Here is a 13,636-nt window from a genome sequence, read left to right on the forward strand (position 1 = left end):
CACCTGGTATTTTCAACCCGAACTGTTGGCCTCTGATAGAAACGTGAACAGGGAACATGGAGCCCGAGTGTATATTTCTACTTCAGCTCCCGGTCCCGTCGACATGCCAGCTGCGGTGAACTCCTCAACCAGTTTCTAACCAACTCATTTACCTCTATCCACGAGGAGCACACCGTCCAGACAACTGGGGGAGCAGACCATAGATCCCATCTTCATTGTTTCTAACTACAGGTGCTGAAAGGTGTAGCAGAATAACCTTCATCCAGAAATCATAAACTCTAGTTCCCCTGTCATTTGCTATGCATAAATGGTCATCATTTAACGAGACGACGCGAGGTGAAAAATGTGAATTGACTGAAGGGCGTGAGAGGGACGACGTACATTTGACTCCCTACGTGCTTGGTTGGAGACGCCGCGAGACCAACAGATGTCAGTGGTGTTCGCGATGTCACTTCTTGCCAATGTACCTGTGTGAGCGCTTGAAGATGCAAACAACTCAGAATGAATGCAGCTTACTGCTTACTCCGGCGGAGCCAGGCCCCCCCTATCCACTCCTACTCTTCCATCCTGAAGTTCTAAACAGAGACATCGGTGTCGATATTGATGTTCCCGTCGATTCTGACGATGATGAAAATGTAACCTCATTGGTATACCGAAGAACCATAATGTCTGTGCGAAGAATGACGATGTAGGCACCATGAATCAGACATCTTTGAAGCAGAATTATCTGGACACTCATCTCAATATCAACGGAAATGTAAAGTGCATTAGGTCCAGGCTATGCACATACAAATAAAGCTGGTGAGAAAGGTGATCTCATCGAAATAAACGATGTTTGAGGAATAGAGGCTACATTGCCGAATGCTAGCACAGCTGTAGGCACGAGAGAGCAACAGGCTATGCCAAATAAAGCTGGTGAGAAAGGTGATCTCATCGAAATAAACGATGTTTGAGGAATAGAGGCTACATTGCCGAATGCTAGCACAGCTGTAGGCACGAGAGAGCAAAGATATCTCAGTGCGCCAAATTAGCAAGAAGTTATAACCGCGCCAAAACGTATTTGTAATGAGCGCACAATTGAAATGAAGATCGGAGGTGTGTCAGGCAACTTACAGAGCCGTCGGAGGCACTCGCACCGACCTTATCACCCCGCGAATTCCAACAGACTTCAAAAATTCCTCCAGTTCCAAAGTAACTGTTGATGAGACCGCCCGTCTGAAAAGTAGATGTGGGTCATCAATTTATGGTTGGGTTATACGTGTCAGGAATCAAGATGTGTCAGTTGTCACCAAGTACAAAGACCGTATGCTGTTAAGAACACACCAGAAAGGAATCACAGTATATTTTGGACTGTCATGGCAAAGCCACAGTTGAGCATCAACGAGCTACAAACAACTGACTGATGTTTTCAGACCGGGTTTAGGGTAACGCGGGTGAAACCTGGTTCCAATTGGTAGGAAGCATGATGAGAGCCCAAAACATTTTGCGGAAAACCTAGGAAGCGATGGTCGAACGAACGAAGCAGACCTAAGCATCTCAGAAGGTAAGGTTGGGAATGCGAAATTCCAGACTAACTTTCCGTCTATCAGGTTCACACATTGTTCAAATTTACCCATTTACAACAAGCGTCGAACTATCTCGAAAGCCGCGATCAGGTTACGTCCTGTTTAAGGCGAGTAATTGAAAGACACGGGACATCAAGCAAGGGCACGAACGTGCACCATAAGTGAGACTGGGGGTTAATGATCGAATACAGATGGATAACAATACAGTTTATGAATCTGTCTGCATGGCACATCCATAACCACGAATGCCTCGAACATATGAGGTTTCGTTCAGGAATTGAAAGAGGGTTATGTAGGACGGGCGTTTGAGTGCGGAAGTGCTGGTTCCAGTAAATGAAAAAAAAAATCGTTCAACTGCAGCACCCTTTCGGTGCCTGACTGCCACGCCATCCGAAAAATGCACGAGGGCCGGGATACTGTCAGATTGCCCAAGCCTAGACAGGGGAAGTCAAGAAGCGGAGTTCGGCTTCGAAGCACGGACCTTCCCTCAGTAAGTTCACGATCCAACAACTAAGCGATCTCGCCCTGCGGTGAGTGAAGTTCAACGATATCACCACGCTGACACCAGCACGAGCCAATGTGAAGTGTCGAATGCGAGACGTACCCAAACAATATTAATTAATAGTGTTCGTTGCACAGCATACAATGATAGATAGAACGCGCGGGAGTAGATGGACAAACCGACTGATACTTCGCAATCATTCAGAAGCAACGCAGTTTCTGGCATACTTATGCGGAAAGTGGTCGAGTTAATGAGTGCAGTGAAATGCATCGACTTCGCAGCTAATAAATCACAAATGGTATACTGTTTGCAATCAAGTGTTAGGCGATGAAGCGGACGAGTCATCTATGGGAATGCTAATTTACCGGGAAGCGAAACAGTAATTCATCAGGCTTTCTTCGCTAGGCGAAGTGCACACTGAGTAAAAGTTTCGTGATCAGTAACTATGTTGGCTCGGGTAGAGTGGTCTCAAGTCTGAGAATGGTAAATTGACAGGGGATCGATACACGTGAAAATAACAAGTGACCGTAATGACTGCGTGTACTATAAAAAGTGGGACGTTAAAAAATGCGTTTCTGAAAAAGTGATGAGCATGGCTGGAAGACAGAGTACTCTACCCCCCCCCCCCCAAACACATGGATGCTAAAGCCGAATGTGATCCGAATCAGTGTGTCCCAATGTTGGATGTGTGCAGAAAAAAAAACCCAGGTTACAAGCGGTCTCCAAAGTGCACAGGGCTAATAGGCACAGATACGTGAACATGAGTGAAATGAAGAACACTCAATAAACAGAGCTCATCACGGGCGCCTTCATTTCTTTCAGTCTACCAAATTTAAGTGATCGATGAAGAAGCAGAAACGGCACGTGCAAAGCAACACTGCACGACACAGCACGCATTCGTGTAGTTGCTGTTGTCGTCGTCTGGTACGCGTTGTCGAATGCGTCGATCGTGCACGCGGCACTGACCGCATGATTGGTCGATTGGTTGCGGTGAACCGATTGATCCGCAAGCAACGCATTGTGTCGTTGTGCGCATTACTGGACTGGCGATAGTACGGAAGGTAGACTGCGAGGCGGCAATCGGTTGGTCGATCGTAGCTTATCGAGCCGGCGGTTGGCGTTAAACGTACTGCACGCCATTTTACTCAACATGTATTGTCAGTTGACTGGATGTGATAGTATAAATGAGTGAAAGCAATTCTAAATTCTGGTGTGGTGTGCTACGGCTCGATTGAAAACCTTAATTCAACTAGAAATCATGTCCAACCCGTGAGAACGTAGTTGGTTGGAACAATGGAAACAGTTCCGCTGCAGTTAGGAGGACATGTAGGACGTACTGACAGACCTATTAAACGAGGGTTGAAGGTGGATTATTAATTGAGGGAAAAGGCTAGTACATGAGTACTGTTATAGCCGCCTCTTCTGGCTAGACCAGACATAAGAAAGGGCTGCTGACTGGTACTTTAGGGTAGCCTCTCCGGAAGGAAGCAACCATCTGAAACTTGGCATAACCACTCCACTGCCGTCGACACATGTAAAGGGTTAAGGAGAACGGCTGGCTTGCAAACTGATCACTAAGACAGAAAAACGGATGAAGCAACCTAAGCAAATGGTGTTCCGTAGCTTTGATAACAAGAACAGAATTTCTGGGGATTCACAGTAAACGCCCATGTGCGAACCAGAACAGCAGTTAAATAATATCTGTTGCGGTTTGTGAACGATCAAATTGACGAGATGTGGGGGTCTCGGGACGTGTGGACCGTCTTCGCTTAGGGGGGGGGGGGGGAAGCAAAGATCAAGGACAGAAACTCACGCCAACATTCCATATATGAACCCATTGGTCAAAGGACCCGGTTGCAAGGAGTCGACCATCCGGACTGAAGGCCACACTATAGACAGGTTCACTGTGCTTTGACAGGATCCGTTGACATTTACCTGTTTCAACGTCCCATAACCGCACAGTGGAGTCGAAACTGGCACTGTCAAAAGGAGAATATGGACAATTATGTACCGTGCAACTAAAGCAGCAAACAGGAAAATTAGTGAAGAAATTGTCGGTGTGCAAAACAGAGGGTAAATCCATTGTTCCATGAAGCAAGACTGATTAATGTTGCCAAGAATGCGTCAAATTAAGATTTTCGCTGAATCTACGTGTCACCGATTTAATAGACCTAAGAATTATTTCGGCAACCAAGCGGATACATACGTCAAACAGTCACAGAAATTCGCGTTGGCATCGATAAATGCGACTTCTGTCACGTGGCAAAGCAAAGTTGTAAAAGCCTGAAGATGATTCACCAATTGCGATGCATGTTAATCCATCAATAGGAATCCAGGCTCAGTTGGCTTATTCACAGCAGACACGCCCTATTTTACGTGAATGACTTTCAACAGTGAAGAGTGCGTTATGACCACAACCCCGCTAATACATATTTGACACCGTTTCGACCTGCAATGCTGATGTGCAGCATCCTCAGTCACGAATGCTGAGTCCAGGAAGTACAGGATGTCCTACAGAAAGTAATCACGCACCAAACCGATGGAGCAGGGGTTTTCGGGCTGAAGCACCATTCAGACGCCCATTAAATGTATCGCAGTGATCGCGAGAGGTTTTGAGGTGAAATCGTCCACATGAGTAAAGAGAAATCCTCTTGACATGCACCCTGAAATGGGGACACAAAAATGGTGCTCTCACTTTCCACTGCTTTCGCCTTGGTGCATTAATAATATACATCTATGAGTTTTGGGTTGGAATTCCAATGGCAGCCACCATCTTCTGACCAAAAATCTTTCCATTCCATCAACTAGCGAAGAGGTTTTTATCAAAAGTGATGCTCAACCTGTGAATAACAAGATGGTCATCCTGGGAATGAGAGTGAAAGCTCTACAAATGGTTAAATGTGAGGCGACTTGAAATCCTTAAGACGAGAAAGTTGTGCACAACAGACCGGAATATTTGGGTGATATTTACACCGATCATCTCTGCCTCCTTATTCCATTCACGTGTCTGCGACTGAATCCACTTGATTTATACGGGGAGTTCCAAATAATGGTTTTATACAGCACGAAAAGCAGCTTATGATTGGAAGCCTGGAGATACAATGCAGCTGTCAAGAATAAGCGGCAGCACAGACTTCGAGGAAGAGTATGTCTTTCTTAAGCATTTGGTACACTGAAGCCCAAATGACCGATCACTTCATCTGATGAAGTTGTCAGAGTTGATCAGGTTAGAAGGCACTCATGAGATTCCCATCATGATGGTACTGCTTACTGCTGTACCACAGAGCTGATCACTAGTGTCCTCCGTGTGATAAAAAACCCTATTAGATTGTACTCTTTTGCTCATTGATCGAGCACTCCCTCTACAGGCATTTTGCTGTCACTAAACATGATATCTGCACAATGGGCGCAATAAGTTTCAGTGAGAACAATTAGTGGACTCTGACTCAACCAAAGCAATGGAAAAAGGGGTCTCTCGCTGTGAAACCGCGAGGCCGGTAAAAGCTGGATGCGCGGATAACTCTCTGATGACCTAAAGCAGAAATCCAAGCTTCACTGAAAAAGTACAAGCAGTTTCCGTAAGCAGTAAGTTTAGGAATCAACATTGTATGAAGTGAGCATGAGGACTTCATTTTACGACCATCGAACTGGTAATACTGTGTGCACATGCGCGTCGACATGTACGCTCGTGAAAGGCGCTATGTCATTTTGTTTTTCTGAAAGGGGGTGAGTTGGACACATGCACAATTGGTATCAGAAAGCTTTCGTGTCTATAATTAGGGAATGAGGGATGCTTCGGACGCAATCGGCTGGGTGGAATTCGCCATCGTAAGAATTTTTACAAACACGTCATTAAATATGAGGAAATAATGTTGACTTGTGAATCATCATAGAGTTACGACCATAGCTACGTTCTCAGTGGCGTAGAATGGATGGCAGTTCGTATGTCTTTCCTTCATATCCACCCCACCATGGCAAATTGTTCATGGACACCGAAATTGACGTACAAAGACCGGAACGAAGTACATACATACAATCCCGCAGGCCGGCTTACACACATTTGAGTGTAACCGGCCAACTACAGTCCTCGATAAAAGCCAGAGTAAGTGGCTAGTCATAAACACAAGCAATATTACGGCATACCTACCCGCAGGATCACAGGCATTTAACCATGTGACCTATGCGACGGAATTCAGTCAGTTTGAATGACGGTAAAACGAAGGGAACAGTAGAAAAACTGTTCATGCAAACGAGTGGTACAATAATGGGCCACGGTATAATGAGATTCTGCATTTTTATAGACAATTGAACAAGCCACGCCCGCCGTATGAAGCTGAAACGGTCGTCTTACTATCTGGCCCCGTTCTCCACAACATCCGTTATTGAAATTTCAGTCATTAAGAACTCACACAAGGGTTATAACTGAACACAATGATGCACGATGTACCAAGAGGTTATGTTCTTGTCTCCCTCACTGCTCAAATAAAAATCGTCACACAGATGGCCTCGTACTGTTGGACAGCATCTGGACAAATTCAGAGCTGAGTAAATTGATCGACTAATGTGGTGAGTCGCTCAACTGCCGTCGCGGTCCACCGTGACGAAACACGAATAGTATGAACTGGAAATTTAAAGGCGATGAACAGGCTCATTTGAGCAGCGGATATACTCACGTGTGCACAACCTGTTGCAGGATGTTTGACTCCTGGATTCGCCACCAAGAAATACCGACTCATCTAAAACTTTGAGAGAACTGTTGATTTGTTCCGACCTAGAAATATCAGTCTACTTGATCGCTACTGACTTCTGAAATCCAGACTTCCGTAGACTGTTGGAGGACGCTGATTAGCTGACGGGCAGAAGCACTGATATTGTGAAGGTTTGCGTGACGAGCGACAAAAATGATGTATAAACTTCACAGGTCAGTCCTGTTCAAATAAGCACATGAAGATGCAATTTTCAGGCTTTAAATTGTGTCAGATATGCGTAAACTTATGTTTCGTCGCGGAGTCACCCTCATCTTCACTGACAATCACATCCGTGTTAACACTAAGGCATCACGGTCATACAACCACAAAGTAAATTTGTGTTCGAAGACTTGAGATGGAAGAAAAGCGAAGGAATGGGCCTGGTGTTAGCCTATCATGTAAACGTTCAATCATACAAATCGGACCACAATCGAAATCAACGACGCCACCAATAGCATCTAAGCACCATATCGTGCAACGCTTCCAGCGAATCAAAGAAAGTCAAGAGGGCCTCTTCTTGAAAGTGGGGAGCACCAACAACAGAACAATTATTATTTTCCTTCATACGCTTACGTGCTCACAAGTTGTCCGCCTTGCAGTTGGTGACATTCTGGAATGGGTATTACGGGGGGCTAATCGCGGTAGGTTTTGTACGTCACTGAGCCACTGCAGTTAGTAGTGTCGGATGCTCTACATAACTGGGCAGCTAGTGCACACAAACAGCCGCTTTCTAATGGCCTCCTCGTTTGTATGCACGTTGTTTTACCTGGCGTAGATGGCAATTTGAAAGTTGGTTGCGAGATAGAAAGGAGCCTAGCAATTTTTATCAAAGATCTGATGCTTGAGAGACTGACCGGAATGTACGGCGGACGGAAGTCCTGGCATTGCTTGTGGCTCTGAGTTTCTCGCTCGTGATTGGTACTATAAGGTATTCTGTTAGCTAGTAAGCGCTGCAGCAGGCGGGTTGGTGAGCTACTCAATGGTGAAGTGTGTGAATTCTGCTTGACAAAATCAGATAAAATAAATGCTGATATATTTCTTTCCCAAGAGATTCTTTTACAGGAGCTACCGGACGAACCGTTCAGAGGGGACTGTGTCGTCAGCTACAGATGCTTTCGCTGGATGGCATATCTAGCCGTCGAGACCCACGCGTCACCAGAAAGACAACCGCAAACAGGAAGCAACCGGGCAGTCAGATTTAAGGCAGCAGCTATGTTTGTTTATTGTTTTCAAAGAACAGTCTTTTGACGTCCTTCGCACGCAGCGGTCAGATTTCTGATCCGCATAGCAATATGGATTGTCAGATCCAAAAAGAGCTACGTCATCTGCGTACTAGGTATCTATTAGCGGACGTCCCTGGAGAACCTCGACCCCATATGCGTTAGAGGCTGATAGTAAGTCTTCGATGATCGTATCAATGATGACGTTGAAGAGGAAAAATGAAAGGAGACAGTCCTGTCTGACACCACTTGATCTGGTGAACTCAGAAGAGAGCTTCCCGTAGACCTTCACGCGCCATAGTGCCTGACGGTTCAGAGTCAAAAGCGGCTTTCAAGTCAGGGAACGCGACCATTATTGGTTGGTGGAAGCATTGGTGCTGTTCCAGAATCGGTCGGAGGGTGAGGATTTGATCGATGCATCCCGCTGAAGGACGTAAACCAGCTTGGTTTTCACGGAGACGTCTCTCCCTGTCTTCAGTCAACCTTCGAAAAGTAAGACCAGAGAGCATCTAGGAAAATCGTTCGGCTGTGGCACCCTTTTGATGCCTAGCTGCCGTGCCACACCAAGGGGCACGAGGAGTGGGATACTGCCAGGTTGCCCGAACCTAGACAGGGGAATTTAAGAGGCAGAGAGAGAGAGCATCTTCCACGCCACAACTATCAGGCTTTTGTCAAGGTGGATTTCACATAGCGTCCACGTGCTCTTTCTGGAGATAGGAACAACTGTCGACGTGCCCAATTTTGTAGGCGTTTCTTCTTCATTCCACAAGCTTTGTAAGATGGGTTACCAGGGGCTCTTCGCCTTTGAAAAGGGTTGGATACAGACCGTCCCGTCCTGGTGCCTTTTAACGTTTCAGAATTTTATTTCTCTTCCGACGGGTGATTAAGGTTTACATTCCATTCGCAGGTCGGATAATGCCGTGTCCAAACCTAAGCAGGTGAAAGACTAGGGCCCTGAGCGAAAGACCAACCACAGAGCATCGGGCGGGTGCTGATATACTATCCTAGCGTTATGGGCCCCTAAGGAACAAGTCGCCATACATGTTTCAACCCGATATCAAGAGGACTAGGAGAGTATTTCCTTCTTAGCCGTATCACGAACATGAAGCCTCATACCAGTAAAGCTCAATGGAAAACAGAAGCACACAAAACACTGCACCATTATGAGACTCAGTCTATGCAGCCAACAGGCCACACGGTCCTAGTTTGATTGATCAGCAATGAAGGAGTGTGCTGACAGCGAAAACGCGATGACACCAATCAGGAAAGATAAAGATGAGCGTGATCACTGTGATCTTAAGCAGTCGATTGTTTTGAAACAAGCAAGATTCATGGCTGGTGTTGCTGACATTGATGATGACCAACGATGACAAAACAAGCAAAAGAGCTAAGCGAGGTGCGAGCTAAGTGGAGTTGAAGACATCCCCGAACTACACAGCGTCCCTTATCCCTAACGGCTGTTAAATCATAATCATCATCACCACTTCCCTGCCTATCAACATCGAGAAACTAAACTGTGCATTACACAGGGCATATAAGAATTGATATGTGGAATGCAATTTCTAGTTGTTGCACGACAGGATGCTAGCACTCTCAGAGGACCTGTTATTGGGAATCTCGCCAAAAATATAAGATAAACAGTTCTTTGCATGTCTTTGGAACCAGTTTATTTGATCTAGATGTATTGGTGCCATCAACATCTATACTCAGTGTGGCTAGACAGAGTCAATCTTCCCCGATAGTTATGCTGCATATTTCAATAAACATACCAAACCGAGTGTTTACGAGCCTGGAGATTTTTCAGACCACTAAATTTGTGTGCATAATTATCGTTGGCAGCTTGGTGCGTTCCACAACACTACGAGAGAAGCTGTAAACTGTCTTCCTTATGAAATGCTGTTGAAAGGTGACCAGATGCACACACAGACGTATCAGTCGATAGGTCACAGACAGATAGCGTCTAGCTACACAAAGACGAATCAATTGTGACAACCGACAGCAGTTGGTGGTAAGAGGCAGCAGACGACCAAGACTCAGTAACCCCCATTAGTGTGACTGAACAATGAATCCGCAAAGGAAATCACGTGATCCGGTGAACTTTGATGGCTAACAATGACCAACACGCGATTTTCTGACCTTTCTGTTCATGGAAAAGAACTGCTGCGTAGTCTACTGGGTCATTTAACGAAATTTTGATTTTATGCGCCGCGCACCCAGTTCACTCAGTCTGCAGCGTTTACATGAGAATGGATGGGCGACAAGCCCTTATCTCTTGTTAAGTCACCCACAGATGGAATTGCAGCGTTCAGCGCTCAAGATATACTCTCACTTAATGGCTCAAGGAGCTGGTCTCAAGTCATGTCGGATGCAACATGAATAGAGGAAACGGTTACACATAAATTACACCACATCAGGGCAAAACGGAGTTTTTGGTGGTGGTGGTAGTGATAAAAGAACACAAGCACACGGTCTAGCGTAATGGCTACATGAATGCTGGTTTGAATAAGTGAAGTGCAGTGAGTAGGAATAATCACGAATCCCAAAAATTGAGGTTGCTAGGGCTGACTAAACTTTGTCGTCCTAAGCAGCTATTACGAGCATTGCTTTTTGCAGACCATACATTACGAAGCGCCTAATTCTGTAACCAGTTTTGAAACAGCCTTATCATATATGGGCTAAAAAGACAAGTCGATATTCAAAGGTAGGCAGAAACAGGATACGTGAATTTATCTGTATCATACGCCTAACCGAGCTAATTTGGGCCTTTCGATCAAAACAAAGAGGGTCTCCCCACTAAATTGGATGGCTCACAGACCGGATTTTCAATGGGACAGTAGTGAAGTATACTGCTGAAGAAATGAGAGGAATATGCTGTTTTTAGCAGCAATGAGGCAGGCTATCAACTGATTCTGTGTGACATTACGGAACATGGTACGAATGGGTTTCAAGTGTGCTCTTGAGTGAATTATGTGTACACCAAGTGCATTCCGTCTAGACCTGTTGCACGGAAGCGGGTCATCGACTGGGCATGGTGGAATGCTGAGCTCCGATTCACAAAAAAGATGAGGATAAGTGCTCTGCAAAAACATTGGGAGTTTTGGATTTCGCAATAAAATGTGACAAAATAATGCCTTAAAAGGAATTCGGTACACTGAAGTGGGTCAGCTTTTCACCAGAATGTCGTACAAAATACACGAGAACCAATCCGTTTGCGAAAAGTCAGTGTTCGGGGAGGAAAGGGTGAATCAACTACGCCCCCATAGTTGACGAAGTCGTTGGAACCATAATGTTGACCAATCAACAGAGAATTTAGTTGACACGGAATGTCATCGCGGAAGGGAATTCGTCATACTAACGGCAATTTTCACTACTTCATAATCATGACAGAATACCCTAGCAAACGGCAAGAGTAAACGGGGTAATTTATCAAGAAAGGCCTCACGTCCTTGAACGAAAATTTCAAATGGCACTGAACTAAACGCACTTCAGCATCATGCTAGTGTAAGGAAAGAATAGCAGTTTTGATACAGCATGCTTTGCGAAACTCAGCCGACGCGAACACAATACAAAACGACAAACAACGCACGGCTAGGTGGTCCGGCTAAGGATGCTCCTTCAAACGTGCACAGTGAAAAGCATGAACTAGTTAGGAAGAGGTGATAATAGAGCGCTCGGGTTGATACCAGTCCTTTGATTTCGCATGGGTGGAAGCTGTTTATTACGTCAAAGGACCTCCGAAATCAAGGTAAACTAAGTTGGTTGGTCGGCGATGTCCAAGCAATTGAAGTGGCGTGAGGATGTAACCAGTGCATTCTACACCCAGTCGGAACGATGTCGGATTTGCCTCCCACGTCGCAGTAATCGTGTTACGGTTGGGGTACGAATGTGTCTCGCAGTTGGAGATATCGACCCGGATCATTTTTTTGAATGAATGTACAGTGGTTGATTGACTCCAGTTGTATGTGCAATACAATATTCTTTCCAAGTCATTCTAAACGATCTAGTTAAAACAGAACATGAAGAGTCACAGCTGGAGAAAGCCTACCTAGTCTCGAGACACAAAAACCCATTCAGGCTTCGGAAACTGAGGAAGACAACTCGAACTACGCATGTATAATGAAAGACACAGTCATAGAAAGATCGGCAATCGGTCGCATACTTTAATCAGTGATCAAGGAACTGGTCCGTGTTGTGAGCCGGAATAAGGCTTTTCGGGCTGCGTACGTTTTCGCATTGTTAATTTTCATTCAGCTCAGTTGTGTCCTCCAGCACTGAAGGCATTCATTGTGAATCCAAACACGATCATATTAAGACAATGACCCACAATATGCAACTCTGTATCTCAATTTATCCCAGTCAGATGGAACAGTCAACAGGTCTATGCCAGTTGTCCCATATTTCCTCACTGAACGTCCGCCAATGTTGAAATATAGGTGGACGGCCTTAGCTGCATTAATAACCGGCGTCCGGTTAAGGTTATAGGAAACGGTTGAAAGCATACTGGGAACGTTAACTTTTATATCAAAGAAAAGTACGTTGAAGGTCGGGTACAACCAAAATTGAGTTAAGCCGAGTTGCAACCCTAAGACTTTGAACGAATGGGTTGGTGAATTTTATGGTCAAAGAAATCGTAGACAGCCCATACGATTCAGCCATGTGTGCCAGTGTAGCGAACCACTGATCCATGAAGGTGCTCAAAATACTAAACAGTCTGGTAAGCCTGGGATTTCCTGCTGTGCACAGAAGTCAGGGCCTAACCACCGTTGAAGTTTTTATTTGGCATTTGACGGGGCGAAAAGTTTATTTTGGCAAGCAGTCAGAGTAGCCCAATGAACGCACCCTACAGCATAGTACTAATCTCTGGCGTGAATCATCCGGTAAATGGCTGGCGAATCTTAGAATTAGCTTTCAGAAGACTCGGGCAATCAAGTCTAGCATGTAATCACAAAGAATGCTAACGAAACGTGACAACATTCCTACCTGGCCAAACATAGCGGAGCACTGGGATAAGCTGTACCCGGACCGGTAGGACTCCATTTGATGGTATAGATCTCCTTAGTGTGACCTTTCAAATCATGCACACAATGCTCATGGTGCATATCCCATACTTTGAGTGTCATATCATCGGAACAGGAGGCCAACAACCGACCGTTAGGGTCCCATTTGATAGCGTTCACTTCATTCTAGAACGGGAGAGATTACGGGATACCATTAGCCGAGACGGTAAATCAAAAGGATGAAATCAAAAATCCACCAGAAAAATAACACATGAGACTGTCATATGAATAAAATGGAACAATTACAAATCCGCTGAAAAATAAGATACGGTTGCTGTGATTAACCAGTAAGTAGAGTTGGTCGTACAATTACCAAGCAAGCGGATTAAGTTAATGTCATATCAAGTAGGTTGGAACAAGGATGTTCCTAGCGTCGACTAGCACTGATGTGGTGGTGATTCGCATGTAGGCAACGATAGATTTGGTTACTTGAAAAGTAATTCATCATCATCATCATTATCAGCTGTAATAACCGCGTACTGGTCGTACACTGGTTGTAGCTGCCACAGTTTCGTTCACCGATGATTGGGGGGTAAGTAGCTGC

General features: G+C 45.2%; 1 protein-coding gene across 1 annotated transcript in view; it reads right to left on the reverse strand.

Annotated features, from left to right (window-relative positions):
- The window catches only part of T265_02802 (hypothetical protein), a gene marked incomplete at both ends in the record, with an annotated part of 67,102 nt that overhangs the window by 14,546 nt on the left and 38,920 nt on the right, over positions 1–13,636 (reverse strand). Inside the window, 3 exons of the mRNA XM_009167127.1 lie at positions 1,114–1,215; positions 3,881–4,046; positions 13,016–13,218. Coding sequence (XP_009165391.1) covers positions 1,114–1,215; positions 3,881–4,046; positions 13,016–13,218 — 471 coding nt within the window. The remainder of the gene's footprint in view (positions 1–1,113; positions 1,216–3,880; positions 4,047–13,015; positions 13,219–13,636) is intronic.

The sequence above is a fragment of the Opisthorchis viverrini genome (assembly GCF_000715545.1).
Source record: "Opisthorchis viverrini unplaced genomic scaffold opera_v5_36, whole genome shotgun sequence".
In the NCBI taxonomy this organism is placed as follows: Eukaryota; Metazoa; Platyhelminthes; class Trematoda; order Opisthorchiida; family Opisthorchiidae; genus Opisthorchis; species Opisthorchis viverrini.